General features: G+C 43.2%; 1 protein-coding gene across 1 annotated transcript in view; it reads right to left on the reverse strand.

Moving 5' to 3' along the window:
- Window positions 1-4,961: 4,961 nt before the first annotated feature.
- The window catches only part of CD160 (CD160 molecule), a 27,241-nt gene continuing 12,971 nt past the window's right edge, over window positions 4,962-19,231 (reverse strand). Inside the window, 5 exon segments of the mRNA XM_029945992.1 lie at window positions 4,962-7,220; window positions 11,433-11,597; window positions 11,600-11,752; window positions 12,418-12,562; window positions 14,095-14,145. Coding sequence (XP_029801852.1) covers window positions 6,997-7,220; window positions 11,433-11,597; window positions 11,600-11,752; window positions 12,418-12,484 — 609 coding nt within the window. The 5' untranslated portion in view covers window positions 12,485-12,562; window positions 14,095-14,145 and the 3' untranslated portion in view covers window positions 4,962-6,996.

Genomic DNA, 19,231 nt, shown 5'->3' on the forward strand with positions numbered 1-19,231 from the left:
TTGTTCTAGTTGATCCTTCAGCTGTTTGGATGGGGCCCTCAGACACTGACATTCTGAGAGCAATCCACTCTAATTAATCTACCTAGTCAGATGTTAATCTGACCGAAAACAACCCTCCTGGACACATCCAAAATAATGTTTGACCAAATACTGATGTATCCCTTGGCCCAGCCATGTTGACACACAAAAGTAACCGTCACGGGAGGAAAAATAGAAATGATGCACACAGCAGCCATGTGTCTGTATCGGAAATGTCTGCTTTGCTTAGAGGCCTCAGTTCCAGGGTTAAAAAGAAAAAGAAAGAAATGTCAACAGGATGAGAGCCACTTTGCTGTGTGTAACACTCATCCCTTCTTCTTCCTTCACCTGAATTAACCTGGAAGAAATCTCAGATGCCCCCTACCCCCCTCTAGGAAAAAGCATTGCAGATTCATTGGCCTAACACCAGAACATGGCTGGGGCTAAGAGTTTATTTCAGGAGATGTCTTACTCTTAAATGTTTCAAACAGTTTAGACAGAGTGCCCAAGGCAGACCGCTGCATAACCTGGACTTTTCAGGTAGTTCCTTTCTACTTGGAAGGCTTTACAGACTCCGGAATCTGGGGAGTCTTCTTAGCCAAGCAGCGAGATTTAGCTCTCCCTGATTGTTAAGAAGAGGAAATGGGTGCAGTTTCAGATCTTGCTCCTCATACTTGAGGCCTTTACATTCATACTAAATGGCCTCTGGGTTCCATGCAGAGCTAAACAGATTGTTGTCTTATTCATAAATGTCTTTTCTTCTTTATCTTCCCTTTGTTCCCTATCATTTGAGATTAGAGGGAAGAAAAGTACTTTGTTAGCACTTAATTAGGAGAGACTGCCTAAGGCTTGGTAAACTTAGAAGTTGGGAAGTAATAGTGGACAACTCCTTATTGGCTGATGGTTGCTTCTAGGTTCCTATGGGTTAGTCCTGGCTGGGCAGAACCGGGAAGTTGAGTGGGAAGGGCGGAGTGGGGAACATCTAGCTGAGATCTCCAGTGTCTTTTAAGTTTCTCAGCTAATGAATTGGGAGCAGGGAGAAGGAATAAGCCTGGCCTTAAACATTCATTTTCCCTCTAAGTTCCTACTGCGGGCTCTCTGAAGAGCTGGGAAACATGGAGAATCCAGAATGGCATTTTGCCCCTGTTGGTATAGCTCCTGGAGTCTTTCCTTACAGTGTTCTAATTTTAAGAAAAAGGAATGACTCTGAGTGGGGGGTGTGGAGATGGCTTCCTCAGCTCATTATAAATTTTAGTTGTCAGCAGTTGCTGCATAACAGTTAAGCAAGTGCCTGTTAGATGTTTTCTTTGAGCAGTACTCTCTCTGGTCCAATAATTAGTGCTCAAGTTCGAAGGACATTTTCTGGGGAAAATTTTGTTTCTTTTTCCCAACCACTCTCACTTTAGGTAGCTAATAGGAGGAACAAATCCCATGTGTGTGTGTGTGTGTGTGTGTGTGTGTGTGTGTGTGTGTGTGTTCATAGACACACATATACATATATGCACATTTCACACCAGAGGAACAAAGGGCTGTGGTGGCCATCCAGGTGAAGTTAGTAAGTACAGCAGAGGCTGTATGCTGCAGTTCTCACTGTTCACACTCAGGCCCTTGTATTTCTGTAGTTCTCCGCTGGGGAGCGCTGTGTGGCTCAGGCAGACATCCTGCTGTATGGTGTGTGGCTGTGGGGTTCCCGGGAGTTAAAGCCCAGTCCCTTAACTTGAGGGAAAAACTGCTTTGAGGAAATGGTATTCATCAACCTCTGCTTCTGTAGTATAATTAGTTGAACACAAATAGTTTTCTATTGCTTTTTATTTTTATTTTGTTTGATAAATTATTGAAACAAAATTGACTTCTCTTGGCCTTCTGCATGCTTCAGTTTCTTTCTCCCTGGAGTCCACATGCTCTTTTCCTTAAGGCAAATTATAAAAATATCAGTTTTAACAGAAACTAATCAAGAGCCATAGTTTGTGTTTGTTTTAAACAACAAAACAGCCTGTGGGGCTTTTGGAAAGGAGGGGCTCTTCAGAGTTGGTTTTTAGAGCTGATCTAGACAGGCCGCTGACGTCTGTGGAGGAAAACAGATTTTAGGAGAAGAAGGAGCGGGGCTGAGTCAGATGCGAAGGAAAGCCCTCTTTGGCTTCTGAAGTAGGGAGGTGGGAAGTTAAGAGTGCTTTTCACCAGAATAAACCAACAGGGGTTTGGGAGTTTGGGGACTAGCAGGAGAGTTTTCTCTCTCTCTCTCTCTCTCTCTCTCTCTCTCTCTCTCTCTCTCTCTCTCTCTCTCTCTCTTTTAAATAATTCTATACTTGTTTTTTGTTTTTTTTGTTTCTGTTGTTAATTTTTAGAGAGTACGAGTTGGGGAGAGGGGAAGAGAAATTGAGGGAGAGCAAGAATCCCAAACAGGATCCACACTTCAGTGTGGAGCCTGAAGCAGGGCTCCATCCCATGACCCTGGGATCATGACCTGAGCCAAAACCAAGAGTCAGACACTCAACCAACTGAACTGCACAAGCCCCCCAGGAAGCATACTCCTATGGAGAGTTTCCAGAAAGATTCTCACACAAGTTCTGAGGCAGGACCTTAAGGCAACATGTCACAAGTGGCCATCCTGTGGGGGGAAATCGTAGCTTACAGTGATGTGAGCATCTTAGCACCCAGGCTGGGAACCACGGGGCTGCTGCAGGGGCTTGAGGTGGAATGTCTAGAATACAGTGTGCACAGCTGGAGATACTTTCTGGGATCCATGCAGAGCCCTTGTCTTATCCAAAGGACATTATGAGGTTTGATCTCTCATACCTGACAGATGGGTGGAATTCTGGGCATTCAACTCTAGGACTGTAGACATATAAACTTTATAAAATTTGACCAAATTGCACTTAGTTGGTATCCACAGAAGTAGATTCTACATGTATGTTGCCTTTCTTCTTTCAGAGCATTATTTGTGACTCACTGGGTGCATGCTTGTGGTTCTTGACCTTTTCTAATAAGGTGTACCATCTTTAAGGTCCAAAAACTATTAGACTCCTCATAACAAGATGATAGTTATATTTTTAGGATTTTTGATGAAAAAATATGTAACAAAAAAGCTGCTGTGATTTCAGTAATGCTTTTATCTTTTTAGTGTTTTTTTGTTAAGTTTTTTGTAATCTCTACACCGCATGTGGGGCTTGAACTCACAACCCCAAGATCAAGAGTCATATGCTCTTCTGACTGAGCCAGCCAGACTCTCCTCAGTAATGCTTTTTTTTTTTTTTTTAATGTTTTTTAGTTTTGAGAGACAGAGTGAGACAGTGCAAGCAGGGGAGGGTCAAAGAGAGAGGGAGACACAGAACCGGAAGCAGGCTCCAGGCTCTGAGCTAGCTGTCAGCACAGAGCTCGATGTGGGGCTCGAACCCATGAACTGTGAGATCATGACCTGAGCTGAAGCTGGACGCTTAACCGACTGAGCCACCCATGCGCCCCTCAGTAATGCTTTTAAATCAGTTTGTCTTTATTAGTCACACCATCATCTACATCCGGTTGGAAGATAATAAATATAAATATTTGTAAGATAGTATTATGTATTCAGACTGAAGGTAATGCTGAAGCAGATTCCTTGTGGTAACTCTGTGGCCTCACAGAGGTTCGCATTCCATGCACGGGTTGTGAATCACTCATATAGACTGAGTTAAGCTGTGTGTTCAGGAAACAACGTGTTCATGCATGGGAACTTGTAGGCTAATTTGAAATCAGTAGTATCAATAATTTTTGCAGCCAAGATAGAAGAATTTCACATTTTCGTTATAACCAAATCTTAAGCAGAATATATAAAACAGATTTCTTAGAAATGGGACTTCTGACTCATTGTTGCTTTATTCTGCTTAGTTCAAGTCAGAGCTAATCGTGTAATGTCCTTGAATGTCCTGACAGGCTTTTACAGCGGTCATGTGTCCTTTTGCAGATGGTTATGGGTGGCCTGTAATGAGTGTAACACAAGGGGTGAGGACTTTTCTTTGTGAGACTTCCAGTGATCATGTGATATTGAGCCATTTCAGAAGAGTCTTTGAAGAGTAAAAAGCAAAAGATATCATCCATATGAGCTTAAAATTTAGTTAGAAACCCAAAACATACATAAAGCCAGTAGGGAAAGATTAGAGTGAACATAATATAATGGAGAAAGCTTTGGAGACTTTGGAGTCCATATTTAAATGGCTCTGGGTTTAAAATCCAGAATCTCATTTGAACCTCAGAGCTGTCCTGTGGAAACAGAAGATGGCAAGATCTTAAGTACAGATAAGTACACAGAAATAGCATCTCAAAATTTCTTTGGCCCAAGGACACAGAGCTGGTACATTGCAAAGCCTCAATTGAGTCCAGATGTTTTGCCTCCATGCCTAGTCTTTTTACCTCCATAAGGCACAAAATCCAAAATCCTTAGTTCTAGGGTCGAGGCCACCACTAATAAGGGTCTAACCCATCATTTTCAGCCTTTTCTCTCCCTCTTCCCACTTCCCACAAACCTTAGCTCCCACATTTGGTAGGTCCTGGCCAAGGATCACAGGTAAGTTATCTGTTTCCTTTTGATGGCTTCCCATTTAGCTCCAGTTAAATTGTGTTCCTGCCTCTTTATCCACGTAGCTCCTCATGTCAGGAATATCCTGCCGGCCCCCTAGCTCTCTCCCCGACTCCTTGCTTACCTAGGACAAGAGGTCATCTGCCCAAAGAGAAACACAAGAGGATTTGTGACTTTAGGAGAAAAGCCAAGGCTGCAAATATTGCTTTGGGCATTTATTTACAAGGAAAGAAATATGACTGAAGAGACGGACAGACACTTGGTGGGATCCCGGCAGTTGTGCTCCGTGGGGCTTGGCACATAGCTGCTGCTTATCCCGGCTGCGCAGCGAGTGTGCTGCCCAATGCCAAGGTCTCCTGCTTTCCTTGGTTTCGTGCCAAGTCCATCACCAGCTCTGGCTTTCTTCTCCTGCCTATCTTCACCTGTTTCTTTGCTCTTCTTTCCAGTGTTGAATAAAAATTCCTTCCAAAAATCTTGGTGTTCTCGTTTTGTTTGGTTTACTTGTTCACTGGAGGGAGGAGGAAAACATTTTTCTTGGGCACAAAACCACACATACTTTTCCAATGTTTGAGTAGAACTGTACACCAGCCACTTTTGTAACAGCTGTTCTTTGAAGTGGCGACAGGACTGGGAAGAAAGGTTTGGTCTGGCAGGGAGGAGAGGAGGTCAAGGAATACGTTCATTTGCCCCACCTTCGGTTCCCCGGATTCTTGGCATGTTGAGCCTCTCTTTCCCCCTGCTGTTTTCTTCTCTGCATGTGGTAATGTGAGAGGCAGCAAGCTAGAGAGAGTCTGGTTAATCTTGCTGTAACTTTTTATTTTTATTATTTTTTTCAGTTTCTGGCACAGGCTTACAAGGCTGTAGAAAGAAAAGAAAATTGGTGGTACTGCCAAACAACTTAGATAGCTGATGTCATTCATCATTGGGCCCTTGCGACTAGGGATTGGATGGAAAGGAAAGAAGGAAGGAAGGGGTTGGGAAAGCCAACCTTTGGTGTCTCCTTGCAGGAAAGTAGGGCAATCAGAGAAGAAATCTATGCCACCCAAAAAGTTGCAGGTGGATTCTCCATGTGTAACACTGCAGGCTAGCACAGCGCTGGGACAGGGACACTCACTGAAGGTGGTTTCATGGGCAGAGGGAGGCCCAGAGATCCCGGGAGCTCCCTCATCCTCCTTTCAGTCGTGTGCAAGATGATAACTCCATCTACGTGATCTCTCTGGGCCTGAGAACATGTGTGTCCAAAAGGGTGACCCCTGAACATCACCTCTCCCGTAGTTCTAGGTTTTGAGTTGGGGGAGAAGGATAAAAGGCACCAACTATCAACAGTTCGTTCTTAGCACCTGATTGGAAAGGGGAAAAGAGCAGAGAAATCTTTTGCTCTAGCGTAACACGGAAGTCAAAGATGGTAAGCGGTCATAGATTGCAATGTACTTTTCAGAGGTTTTACTTACGAAGAAATAACAGTTATTTTACTAACAGAGTAACCTGACTATCTGAGAGAATTTAGATTCAGGAAAGAATTCTGTCTAAAGAGTCAGACTGCTTGATATTCACCAGTTTTCTCTTGACAGCTGTCACAGGCTTAAACATTTGGCAGCACTTTGCCAAGGAGCACGGATAAGGTCTTTTGCTGGTTTGCAGTTAAGGGGCTGGAGTAGGGAATTCTAGGTGGTCCTCTTTCTGGAAATGGGAGGAGGCAACCTCAGAATGGGGAGGGTAGTAAAGGAGAGAGAGAGAGAAGGTGCTTAGCATATAGTAGGTAATTACTGAGGGCACATGGTTTTAGAGTGAGAAGGTCCTGTATTAATTCCTGTGAATTGGAGTAACAGTCTCTTTGTGCCTGTTTCTTGATTAGTAATCAGGGAATGTTTGCCCAGAAGCATGGGATGAGGTTAGAATCTTCGTATATAAAGCCTAACCCATCATACAGATTTTTTTAAAACAAATTTATTAAGAGCTTACTATGTGCCTGGTACTGTCTTTGTTGGGATAAATGAGGCAAAGTCCCTGCATTTATAGAGCTGACATTCTGGTGACACAGAAACTATGGTAGTTATTGATTAGAGGAAGGCTTGAATAAAATGGAATTAAGAATGCCAAGGACAGGCAAAATCTGCATCAGTTGCTGATTATGCAAAAATATAATGGCAAAGTTCATTATGAGTTCCAGTTTCTTTGTCACCTGTTGCCTTAACTTGTAGCGTTCTGTTGGTCCAGTGGGGAGAGACAGCTGTATTTATTTATTTATTTGCCTCTCCCACAGGCAAACAGGTCTGACCTCCGATCGAGTGGAAACTGTTTCATCCATCTCCCTCTAGTCAATATAAAGTCTTGGGTCCCTTTGGACCATTTTGCACTCGTTGTTGGTTTGATGGTTTCCTGTGGACGGCCAGGGCCTGAGCCGCATTTCAGTCTCCCCCTCTAGGCTACCCTTCCACCCATGTCCTGGGGGATAATCTAGATGTCAGAGGTGTAGCCGCCTCATTGCAGGTGCTTAAGGCTCTTCTGAACACTCCTCGAAGGGCCAGCATGCTCGTGACCAGCATCAGCCAGACCTTTTGCAGGAAGCCTGAGCCGGGAGTACCTTGACTGTGAGTGAACGTGGGATGTTCGGTATGCTTCAATCCTGTGACTGTGTATCTCCCTGTCTCTGGTTCAAAAGAGAATCAGTGGATCAGGAGAGGGTTTCAGAAATCATTAATACCTTCTTTTGCACCATCTCAGGACGTTTCTTTTTTCTTCATGGATAGCTCTCAGCACAATTTGTTGCCCAAATAAGTATTTTTTAACATTTATGGGTAGTGATGATGATGTTCTTAAGTGCAGCGATGAACTGATACAGAATCTTCTGTGTGTCACACTGAGGATACAGACAGGCCTACATTGAAGGAACTTTAATTTTTTTTAATGTTTATTAATTTTATTTTGAGAGAGAGCGCGTGCGTGCACACATGAGCAGAGGAGGGGCAGAGAGAGGGAGAGAGAATCCCGAGCAGGCTCTGTGCTGTCAGTGCATAGCCCGATGCAGGGCTCAACCTCACTGTTGAAATCATGACCTGAGCCGAAATTAAGAGTCAGCTGTTTGAGCCACCCATGTGCCCCTTGATTGTACCTTGTAGAGTCCAGGCTCTGAGCTGTCAGCACAGAGCCCGACATGGGGCTGGAACTCATGAAATGAGATCACGACCTGAGCCTGTCAGCCGCCTAACCCACTGAGCCACCCAGGCACCCCAGTAAGGAACTTCAGAGTCTCCTTGGCTAAAATAGCTTTGTCACCTTGGACTTGGATGCCCCCAGATCTCATTTCAAAGTCCTCTTCTGTAGTGTGTCAATCAGTTTAGCATCTACCATTTACTAGTGAATGAACTTACCCAAATTACCTTTAAGCCTGACTTTTCACATGACAAGAATAAATACAACCTTAAAAAGGCCATAAAGATTCATGAAAGAATTGATCTATCAATTCAGCACAATGCCAGACACCCAGGAAGAACTCAGTAAATGTAGACATTGTTTACAGACACTGTGTTACCTGTCTGACTTTGTTAGGTTCACCTTTCAAAAGGAACCACATTTGGTGAGCATCCGTATGTGCTGACACTAATACTTAAATATATTGAGAGGATGAGAAAGGCATTTTATCTCACAGAGAGCCATCATAAGTGGAAATGCTTAGGGTGTTATTAGAATGACCAGGTAGGTTATAGACCCCATAGGTTAGAATTTAAGGAGCAAGGGCTTTTTTCACTGCTCTCTGTTCTCCAAGCTTAGCACTCTGCCTGTAGGATGCACAATCAATAGGACAAGTCGGGGAAGAATGACAGAGGCGTTTCTACTAGTGCGGTCAGCTGGGACAGTGTTCATATAAAGCATAGGATGGAATTTTCTAGGGCTTCCAAAGTGCCAGGCAAAAGTAATTTAGACGATGTCCCGTTGACCATGAAAAAGCCGTTAAAGTCTTCGAATGGTGGTGTGGCATGTACAAACTAGCATTTTAGAAAAAGATCAGGTGGCAGTGTGGATTGGAGACAGATCGTATTTAGAGTTGATGGACTATTGGGTAAGAGCTCCGTTCCAGGTCCTGAGGAAGGATGTGGGAGGAAAAATGAAGATAAACAAGACGGTCACATTTGAAGGGGGTTGTCAGTAGACTATTGGAATATTTTCAGTGCAAGATGATGAAGACTTGGAAAACCCCTTTGGAAAGACAGGAATGAGAGTGGGAAAGAGCTAGTAGCATTCAGTAACTGACTGGATGGGGAAGAAAAAAAATGCACCAAGATTTCTAAATCCTGGGCAGAGCTAGGGTTTCACAATAGCTTTGAGTTTGAGATGGCAAGCCTGGCAATCAGAAGCTAGGAGCCCCGTAGTCAGTGGAAACGTTACATTGGAACTTAAGGAGCACCTTGGTGGCTCAGTTGGTTAAGCATTTGACTTTGGCTCAGGTCATGATCTCATAGTTTGTGAGTTCAAGCCCTGAATCAGGCTCTGAGCTTGGATTCTGTGTCTCCCACTCTCTCTCTGCTCCAACCCTCTGCTCGCGATGTCTCTCTCAAAAATCAAATAAAAGCAAAAAAATAAAGCATAAAAAAATTTTAATTGAAACTTAGGAAAAAGGTTGGAGCTCTAGAAGTTGATTTGTGGGTCAGTTTGTAGGGTGGTACAGGTTAAAATCAGGTTGGTAAATGAGAACTTGGGAGAAATAGCACAAAGATCGAAGAGGTGAAGAGGGAGTCTTAGGGAATGAACGCTCACGTTTGAGAGGTAGGAGGTGGAAATAGTGACAGAGAAAGAACAGCCAGAAAAGTAGGAATCCCCAGGAGTACAGAGTCACAGAAGCTGATAGAGATGGGAGTTTGATAAGGGGGAGAATGGAAGGGCTGACTGATGTAGAGGGGCAGAAGGGAGGATACCAGGAAGCAGGGAAGAAGATCCAAGTCCATCTAGACTGACGTAGAAAACGTGGATTAACTGCTAACCATAGTAGATGATTGAAGCATTTGTTAAAAGGCTCTGGGCTGGGTTTTTATTTGGAAGGGGATGTAATCTATTTCCATTTTTCTTAAAGTTGAAACATAATATAGTATTTGCAAGTTCATAGAGCATAATAGCAGTGTCCTTTTTCCTATGCTTATTCCCTAGGGACAACCACTGCCCACTCAGAGATGTCTCACCATGTTCCTAAATAGTGTGCTTACATTACTACTGCTGCTTGATGATAAAGTTTAGACATTATTGATTTTCTGTTAAAGAAGATGATACATTTCTCTTAAACCTTACCTCCTTCTCCATCTCTGCATCTTTCACATCTTCCCCATTCTGCATCTTTCATTATACTTTTTAGTTAATTTTTATATAATCTGGTTTCTGTAAATGTTACCTATTGTAGAACCAAGTTGTGCCCCATGAGTAGCTTTCCTTTTGCAAAATTTAGTGTTTTCTCTGGAGATGATGATGACTTTAATTTTTTTTAACCAGGAAAAAAATTTTCATATCTGTATCTTTAATCCTTATCTGTCATAGGCCTTCAGAAAGATGATCTATCAATTCCATTTTTACCCACTATATATCTTCCAGAATCCTCTTTCTCTTGTTCCTTTTGGACTAATTGCCTGTTTGGGCCCTTTTCCATTCTAGGTTTCCTAATCTTCGTTCCCTATGAGAGTCCTTACTTTCCTGGATCCCATTTTATCCACTCTACCTATTTACTTTCCTGTTTTTCTGAAGCACATCTCTGGTGGCTCCTTAAGATCACATTGAAGGCTTCTTTTTTTTTTTTTTTTTGAGTCATTTCGTGTCTGTCTTTATTCTTTCCTCACATTTGACTGGTAGTTTGGTTGGGTATAGAATTCCAATTAGAACGTAATTCTCAGGGCACCTGGTGGCTCAGTTAGTCAAGCATTAAACTCTTGATTTCGGTTCAGATCATGATCTCACAGTTCATGAGTCCAAGCCTGGCGTCAGGCTCTGTGCTGACAGGGTGGAGCCTGCTTGGGATTCTCTCTTTCCCTCCCTTTCTACCCCTCCCCTGCTGACTCTCTTTCTTAAATAAATTTTAAAAAAGAACATAATTCTTAGTTTTGAAGGCTTGCTTCTTTGAGAATATAGAAACACAGAGTCCCTCTCTGCAGGGCATATGAGGAAGTCATATATAAAACTGAGGCTGGAGTAACCATATTTAGATTTTGCCAAAGTAGTACCAGAATAGGGGAGTATGCACAAAATACAGGAAATCTGTGGAGATGAGAGGCCTTGCTGCCCCAGAGGGATTGAGATCATAAATCTTTTAAGTTCTCTTGGATGTCTGGTTTCTGATGCCAGAAACTGAAACTTTTAAGGGAGTTTTATTATTTTTTCCTTTTAACCTATGGCACCTTGAGCTGGGGGCCTGTTTCTTACAACTAAATGCTCTTAAGATCACCATCCATTTTATCTAAAACCCATCTTTCTCAGAGCCTGAAAGCTCAGTGCCTATATTTAGAAATAGAACCACCTTTCTGAGAGATCTCTAAATTAGAATCCGGAAGCCTAAATTCCAGACCTCTGTCTGCTCTGGCACTGGTTAGAGAGAGAAATTGAACAAATTGCTTTACCTTCTTGTGACTCAGTCTTGATGTCAGTAAAAATGGAATGGCTTACCTCAGTAAGATTTTTAAAATTAAAGGCAAAGTGAGACTACTTGTGTATTCGTGCTTTGAGGAGAGGTGGCGTCTGGTGGGACTGGTGGGAAGTAACTGAGTAATGGGAAGGACTCTTTGCCCAAGGAGACTCCCAGCCCAGGACCCGAAGTAACTACTTCTGTCTCCGGCTGCCGACCCTACTTCTGATCTCCTCTGGTGGCATTTGGGAGATGAGAGCTTACCTGTGACTAGAACAGAGAAAAAGCGTCCCCGAAGGTGGATGTCTGGCTTCTGGCTTCTGGCGCAGCACTGGTAAGTCCCACTGTCCGATGTTGTACGATTTAGGGTGAACACCAGCTGAGATGGTCTTTTGCTGACACCCTCTCCCCCAGGGTCTCGAAGTCTCGTTGCATCAGGCTGGTCTCAGGAGAGCAGTCCAAAGACCTGTTCTTGCACAAAAACACTGTAACACCTTCAGCCTCTTCTTTCAAATGCCGCAAGTTACAGATCAAGTGTAACTGCTTTCCTTCCTCATGAAAGGAACTGAAGATGTGCATGCACCCTGGAATGGGAAGGGGCAAGAATTAGACGTAGAAGGCCGGGTATACACGGGCAACTAAGCTCACTCACAGAGAAAGAGCAGAGGTGGGGTAACGCTACATACCAGCCCTTAGAAGTCTACAGGCTGTGCTGATATCTGAGGGGGACCCACAACCTCAGCTCTTCATTAATTCACAAATGATTTCTACTTTGTTTCTACTCTCCAAACGGAACTTGCATAGGACCTTTGTTAAAAGTACTTTTGTATACATCTAATCCTCAACAGCCCTACACACGTGTTGTCCCCATCTTATAAATTGAGCTACATGGTGGTTATATGGGTTATATACTTGACACATAATGTATTATCCGAGTCTCAAACCCAGGTTTCATAATTTAGAAATGTGTATGATCCTGAAAGAATCTTCGATTGAGAGCCAGATTACCGGGCTCACGGCCACACCCGGCAACACACAGAGGCGGCATGTCTGACGGGGTGGGCAATAGAATCAGTTTTAACAAAAAAGAACATGAACCGTTTTCGCCCTTTCATTAGTGTCGAGAGGTAGTGGGTTCTGTTCTTCCCCACCAGAGGAAAAAATCTTGGGCTCCCTCCCTCCTCACGAGTACAGGATGTTCCCCGATGGCTGTCTCTGCTCTGGGGATCTGGGGCTGGGCTGTCCTCACCACCAGGTGGGATGCACACAATTGGCAGCAGAATGGCTAGGACCAAGCAGCCTCTGCCAGGTGCCATCAGTGTCCCGCTCAGTGTCAGCAGCCGCAGAAACTCAAAGCAAATGTTGGCTCCAACGATGTCCTTGGCCTTGATTTCCTGAAAGCACACGGGGGTTCCTAGACAAGGCCTTCCAGGGGCCCCAAGACCATCTCCCTGTTCGAGGCACTAGCTTAAGTTGGCTTAAGTCAAGTGGAGGAGGAAGACTTGGCCATGAGAGTGCAGCGAAATGAGATCATTTAAAACCAAGTGAGACACACTGGAGAGGAGAGAGAACAAAAGAGGGAGGAGACCTATACAGGGAGACACTGAAGGCTCTGTTGTTAGAATACTTTTTTTTAATGTTTATTTTTGAGAGAGAGAGAGAGAGCAAGCAGGGGAGGGTCAGAGAGAGGGGGAGACAGAATCTAAAGCAGGCTCCAGGCTCTGAGCTGTCAGCACAGATCCTGACGCAGGGCTCGAACCCATGGACCGTGAGATCATGACCTGAGCTGAAGTCAGACGCTTAACTGCCTGAGTCAGTCCCCAGGGGACTCCCAGAATATTTTTTCTAACTTAAGTTGGATTACTGTGTCAACAAATATGAACATTAACATTTTCCCTGCTATATATTACCAGATTGCTCTCCTAAGAGATGGTTGAAATTCAGATGTTCGGGAATGTGCTAGTCAGCACTGGATACTGTCTTCTATCTTTTCCCAAATCTGATAAATAAAAAATTAGACCTCACTGTTGTTTTATGTTGCATTTCCATATCTAATGAGGGTGAGGATCTCTTCATTTATTGGCCAATGGTATTTCCTCTTCTATGAATGGCCTGTTCAGTCTTTGCATTTTTTTCAAAATCTTTGTAAAAAATCAGCTTGCTTTCTGTATTAGAGATATTAATCTGACCTTTTTTCTTTAACAAATATTTTCCCCCAGTTTATTGTCTTTTGATATGTTTCTTTCCATCAGGAAAACTCACAATTGCATGTAGTAAAATACAGCGCATCTATTTCTTCTTTTAAGTCATCTGTGCTCCCTGTGCTAAGGAAGTTTCCCTCAGGCTGGACTTAGAGTTTATTTTTATTGATATACCTTTTATATTTATATCTTCTCATTCTAACTAAGAAAAGGTATCCTCCTGTCAAAAAACCCAACTGAACCAAAACCAAAACCAAGATAACACCTGAAATTTCACCAATTGGAACTCGATGAATAAATTTAGACTCATTCATATAATTGAGTACTATGTATTATTAAAAAGAATGAGTTCTCTAAATATGGGCCTCAAGAGGGATGACAGTAATATACCACTGTGTCCAAAAAGGCAAATTGCAGGGTTTGCATATAAAATAAAGAGTTTTATTTTTAAAAATCCTCTCTCTTGGGGCACCTGGGTGGATCAGTTGGTTGAGTGCTGATTTAGGCTCAGGTTGTGATCTCATGGTTTGTGGGTTCAAGCCTGCATTGGGCTCTATGCTGACCTGTTAAGTTTCCCTCTCTCTCCGCCCCTCTCCTGCTTGTGCTTGCTCTTACTCTCTCATTCTCTCATAAACAAACAAACAAACAAATAAAAAGAAGCACCAATAACAACAGTGAATGATAGTACACAATACATTGTTCTGCATTTTGCTTTTTTCACTTACCAGTATGTCCTATGGGGGCCGTTCGATGTCAGTACATACACAACTTTCCCCCTGTAAGAATTGATGCACAGTATCCATAATTATGTGAATTTATTCTCCTACATTCCTGCCAGTGAGCATTTTTATTATTTCTAATCTTTTTATCCACTTATAATTGGCATACATTATATTAGTTTCAGGTGTGCAAGTGATGATTTGACACTTGTATACACTGTGATCATTATGTCTAGTCATTAAATCTAGTCACCAACCATCACCATGAAAATTTACCAAAACTAAAAAAAAACAGTTTTAATGTTTATGTTTGAGAGAGACAGAGCACAAGCAGGGGAGGGGCAGAGAGAGAGGGAGCCACAGAATCTGAAGCAGGCTCCAGGCTCTGCGCTGTCAGCACGGAGCTCAACACAGGGCTCGAACTCAGAAAGAGCTTAACCAAAGCCACCCAGGGGCCCCATAAAAATTTTTTGTTTCTTTTGATGAGAACTTTCAAGATCCATTCTCCTGGCAACCTTCAAACGTGCATGGCAATACTATTCACTCTAGTCTCCATGCTACATACTGCATCCCTGACATGTTCATTTCACAACTGCAAGTCTGAACCTCCAGAACCCCTTCATCTATTTCACCTATACACCCCCCACCCCCGCCCCAGGCCCTTCTTCTCGGGCAACCACCACTCTGTCCTTTGTATCCATGAGTTAAATGGAAGATGTTAAAAGTAATGACTGGGAGAAGAGTGGTTATTGTGGGTTGGGAGGTGAGTGTCAGGAGGCATTTTTCTCTCATTGTATATACCCTGCTCGATTTATTTTACCCTATGAATGCATTCCTTTTAATTTGAAAAGCTCTCCTGTGGGGCGCCTGGGTGGCTCAGTTGGTTAAGCATCTGACTCTTGATTTCCGCTCGGGTCATGATCTCATGGTTTGTGAGATAGAGCCCTGCACTGGGGTCCACACTGAGCATGGAGCCTGCCTGGGATTTTCTCTCTGTGCCCCTTCCCTCCCTGTCAAAATAAATAAACAATAACAAACAAACAAAGTTTTTTTGGTTTTTTTTTTTGTAAAAAGAGTATATTGTGAAATATTTTAGAACTGAAATTGAGGACAAGAAATAAGCCACTATAACTGTAGGGGCATATTACTTGTCAGGTAATTTACAGGCAGTGAATCATTTAGATTTTTTAAATGTTTATTTACTTTTCAGAGAGAGAGAGAGAGCACAAGCAGGAGAGGGGCAGAGAGAGGGAGACACAGAGTCTGAAGCAGGCTCCAGGCTCTGAGCTGTCAGCACAGAGCCTGACGCAGGGCTTGAACCCACAAACTGTGAGATCATGACCTGAGCTGAAGTCGGACGCTTAACTGACGGAGCCACCCAGGCGCCCCCTATGCATTGAATCATTTAATCTTCACAGATATTATTATCCCCTCTTTTCAGGTAAAGATACTTTCCCTTCCTTCAGAGTATTTCTTAACTTTTCCTAACCCTAGAAAACAGGGTGGAACACTGATTCCACCTCTCCATGATTCTGTGCTCTGGGGCTTGTCTCAGGTCCTCCTCCGGCCCGTTTCCTCATCTGTAAAATGAGGCGCTGTCTCCTTCAAAATATTGAGAAACAAGCCTTTGACAACACAGATCTGAATTCGGCATTCTCCCCAGTTAAAAGATTCCAGGGACTCCACATAGTTGATATTTATCATTCTTCTGGCTACCCAGCCTCCCTCTCCTTTCTCCTCTCAGGGCCTCCCTGTGAGTCCTCACAGAAAGTAGAGCTCTGATGCTAATGATGATAAATGATGTTAGTAGATCAAAGAAGAAAGTCAATATTCTGATAAAATCTCATATTCATTCCCATGAAAACCCTAAGGAAAATGGTGATAGTTGAATATTATTCAACATAATGGAGAAATATATACCTCAAAATTCTAGAATCAAAATCATATTTAAATCTTGGTAAAATATAAGATCATTTCTATTAAAATTAGGAGAAAGACAAAGGTGCTTCCTATTCTATTATTTTCTATTTTTCTGGGAACATTAGTCATTGCATTTAGACGAGAGAATAAAGTAAGGGATAAATATTGGAAATCTTGAGGTAAAATAATTATTTCCACTTGACGTAACTTCCATTTGGAGAATTAAGAGTATTAGAAACAATGAAAGGTGGAATATCTGAATAGGCAGTTCACAAAATCGGAAATGTAACAAAATTGTTCAGTCTTACTAGTAGTCGGGGAAGTGCAAATTTTTTTTTAATGTTTTATTTATTTTTGATACAGAGAGAGACAGAGCATGAGAGGGGGAGGCACAGAGAGAGAAGGAGACACAGAACCAGAAACAGGCTCCAGGCTCTGAGCCAGCGGTTAGCACAGAGCCTGATGCTGGGCTCAAACCCACAAAGGTGAGATCTGACCTGAGCTGAAGTCAGAGGCTTAACCGACTGAGCCACCCAGGCGCCCCAGGGAAGTGCAAATTTTTAAAGGTTCAGAGTCTAGAATTTCAGTATTTCCACCCAATAGATGAGCACCAATGAAAATGATCAATAAATCCAATTCAGGGTGGCTCCATCGGTTGAGTGTATGACTTTGGCTCGGCTCATGATCTCGTTCATGAGTTTGAGCCCCACGTCGGGCTCCCGGCTGCCAGCACAGAGCCCACTCTGGATCCCCTATCTCCCTTCTCTCTCTGCTCCTCCCCCACTCGTGTGCAATCTCTCGCTCTCTCTCTCAAAAATAGATAACCATTTGGGGCACCTGGGTGGTTCAGTCAGTTAAGTGTCCGACTTCAGCTCAGGTCATGATCTCTCAGTCTGTGAGTTCGAGCCCTACGTCGGGCTCTGTGCTGACAGCTCAGAGCCTGGAGCCGCTTCCCATTCTGTGTCTCCCTCTCTTCTCTGTCCTGCTCCTGCGCGTGCTCTCTCTCTCTCAAAAATAAACATTAAAAATTTTTAAAAAATAGATAACCATTAAAAAAAATCTAATTCTACTGAGGGCCTGAGGAAATAGGGACTATGGTTCACCCCCAGTGAAAATATACCCTGTACCCTGGCCCTGTCTTATAGAAATAAAAACATTGAGTGTGATGGAATATCTTTTTAAGGATATCTGCTGCAACAGTATTTCTAATACCAAAAAAACTAGAAAACGGTAAAGACCCATTGGTTAGAGAATGGCTGAATAAATTATGACATATGCATAGTATAGGATATTTTGTATTTGCAGTTTATATAAAATAATAATAAATAACTCAAGTAAAATTTAACCAGTCACAAAATAAATCCATAAAACTATTAATTTTCCTGGATACAACTGCTAGTCGGAAAATAGGATAGAAGTAGAAATGCCACTCATAGCAACAACAAAAATTTCCCATAAAATTCCCAGGAATTGAAAATGCAACAAGATTGTATTAGGATCTAGAGGATAAAAACTGTGAAGTGTTATTAAAGAACAAAAGAAAATCTAAATGAGACAATTGTTGATTTTCTCTATACTTATGTATAAATGTGTCACGATCCTAATAAAAAAATCCCAGTGGTCTGCCCCCCCCCCCCACCGTGCTGCTGGCCTGGGCATGGCCTCTTGTTCCCCCTCCCCTGTTGCCAAACTTCCATGCTGCCCCATGTCTCCCCTAGAATGTTTTGCTGACTCTCGAAACAAAACAGTGAACATTCTTAGTGACATGCCTTTGTGTCTAGCTACAAAGTATCATCTGATTTGAAAAGGAAGATAAAGAAGGATTGCAATTACTCAGCCTAGGTTTGTGGTTAAAAGCATTGACTCTGGCAGGGGTGCGGGGCGGGGGGGAAGCTGTGTGGCTAATTGAGTGGAGCATCCGACTTCAGCTCAGGACATGATCTTGCTGTTCCTGAGTTCGAGCCCTACATTGGGCTCTGTGCTGACAGCTCAAAGCCTGGAGCCTGTTTTGGAATCTGTGTCTCCCTCTCATTCTCTCTCTGCCCTCCCCTGCTCACGCTCTCCCTCTTCCTCTCTCTCTAAATAAACATTAAAAAAAAATTAAAAGAGAGGTGCCTGGGTGGCTCAGTTGGTTAAGCGTCCAACTTTGGCTCAGGTCAGGATCTCACAGTTGGTGGGTTCGAGCCCCGCGTCGGGCTCTGTTCTGACCGCTAGCTCAGAGCATGGAGGATGTCTTCGGATGCTGTGTCTCCCTCCCTCTCTGACCCTCCCCTGCTCATGCTGTCTCTCTCTCTCTTTCTCATAAAACAGGGGTGGCTGGGTGGCTCAGTCAGTTAAGCGTCTAGCTTCAGCTCAGGTCATGATCTCACAGTTGGTGGGTTTGAGCCCTGTGTCGGGCTCTGTGCTGACAGCTAGCTCAGAGCCTGGAGACTGCTTCAGTTTCTGTGTCTCCCTCCCTCTCTGACCCTCCCCTGCTCATGCTGCCTCTCTCTCTCTCAAAAAATTTAAAAAAATAAATAAATAAAATTAAACATTTAAAAATTTTTTTTAAAAAAGCATGGACTCTGGAGCCAGACTGCTCGTGTCTAAGACCTGGTCCCAAAACTTACTTACTTACACAACTTTCTTAGGCTTGTGGGACAGGAACTGTGCTCAGCCCTTAATAAATAAATGGACATATTTAACAAACACTGAACAACTATGATGTGTCAGGCACCATAGAGCACAGAGAGATCAGAGGCCAACTGTCTTAGTGGTTCTATGCACCTCTAGTTAGAAGAACAGCTCTATCATCTGGCTTTGACACTTATTAGCTGTGTGGTGTTAGGCAAGTTTCTTAACCTCTCTGAACAACAGCTTCCTGAGCTATAAAACGGTGATCATATTTTCTTCTCAGGGTGGTTGTTTGGGTTAAAGGAGGCAACCCATGTAACCTACTTACCTAGTAAAGTGCCAGTAGAGTGGCTGGCAGAGGGTAAGGGGCTCAATAAATGTTAGCCATGGTTTAAAAAAATTTTTTTAACATTTATTTATTTTGAGAGAGAGAGACAGCATGAGCAGGGGAGGGGCAGAGAGAGAGAGGGAGGGAGACACAGAATCTGAAGCAGGCTCCAGGCTCTGAGCTGCCAGCACAGAGCCCAACGCAGGGCTTGAACCTGTAAGTAAGATCATGACCTGAGCCGAAGTCAGCCGCTCAAACGACTGAGCCACCCAGGCGCCCCTC

The sequence above is a fragment of the Suricata suricatta genome, chromosome 8 (genome assembly GCF_006229205.1).
Source record: "Suricata suricatta isolate VVHF042 chromosome 8, meerkat_22Aug2017_6uvM2_HiC, whole genome shotgun sequence".
NCBI classification, from domain to species: Eukaryota; Metazoa; Chordata; class Mammalia; order Carnivora; family Herpestidae; genus Suricata; species Suricata suricatta.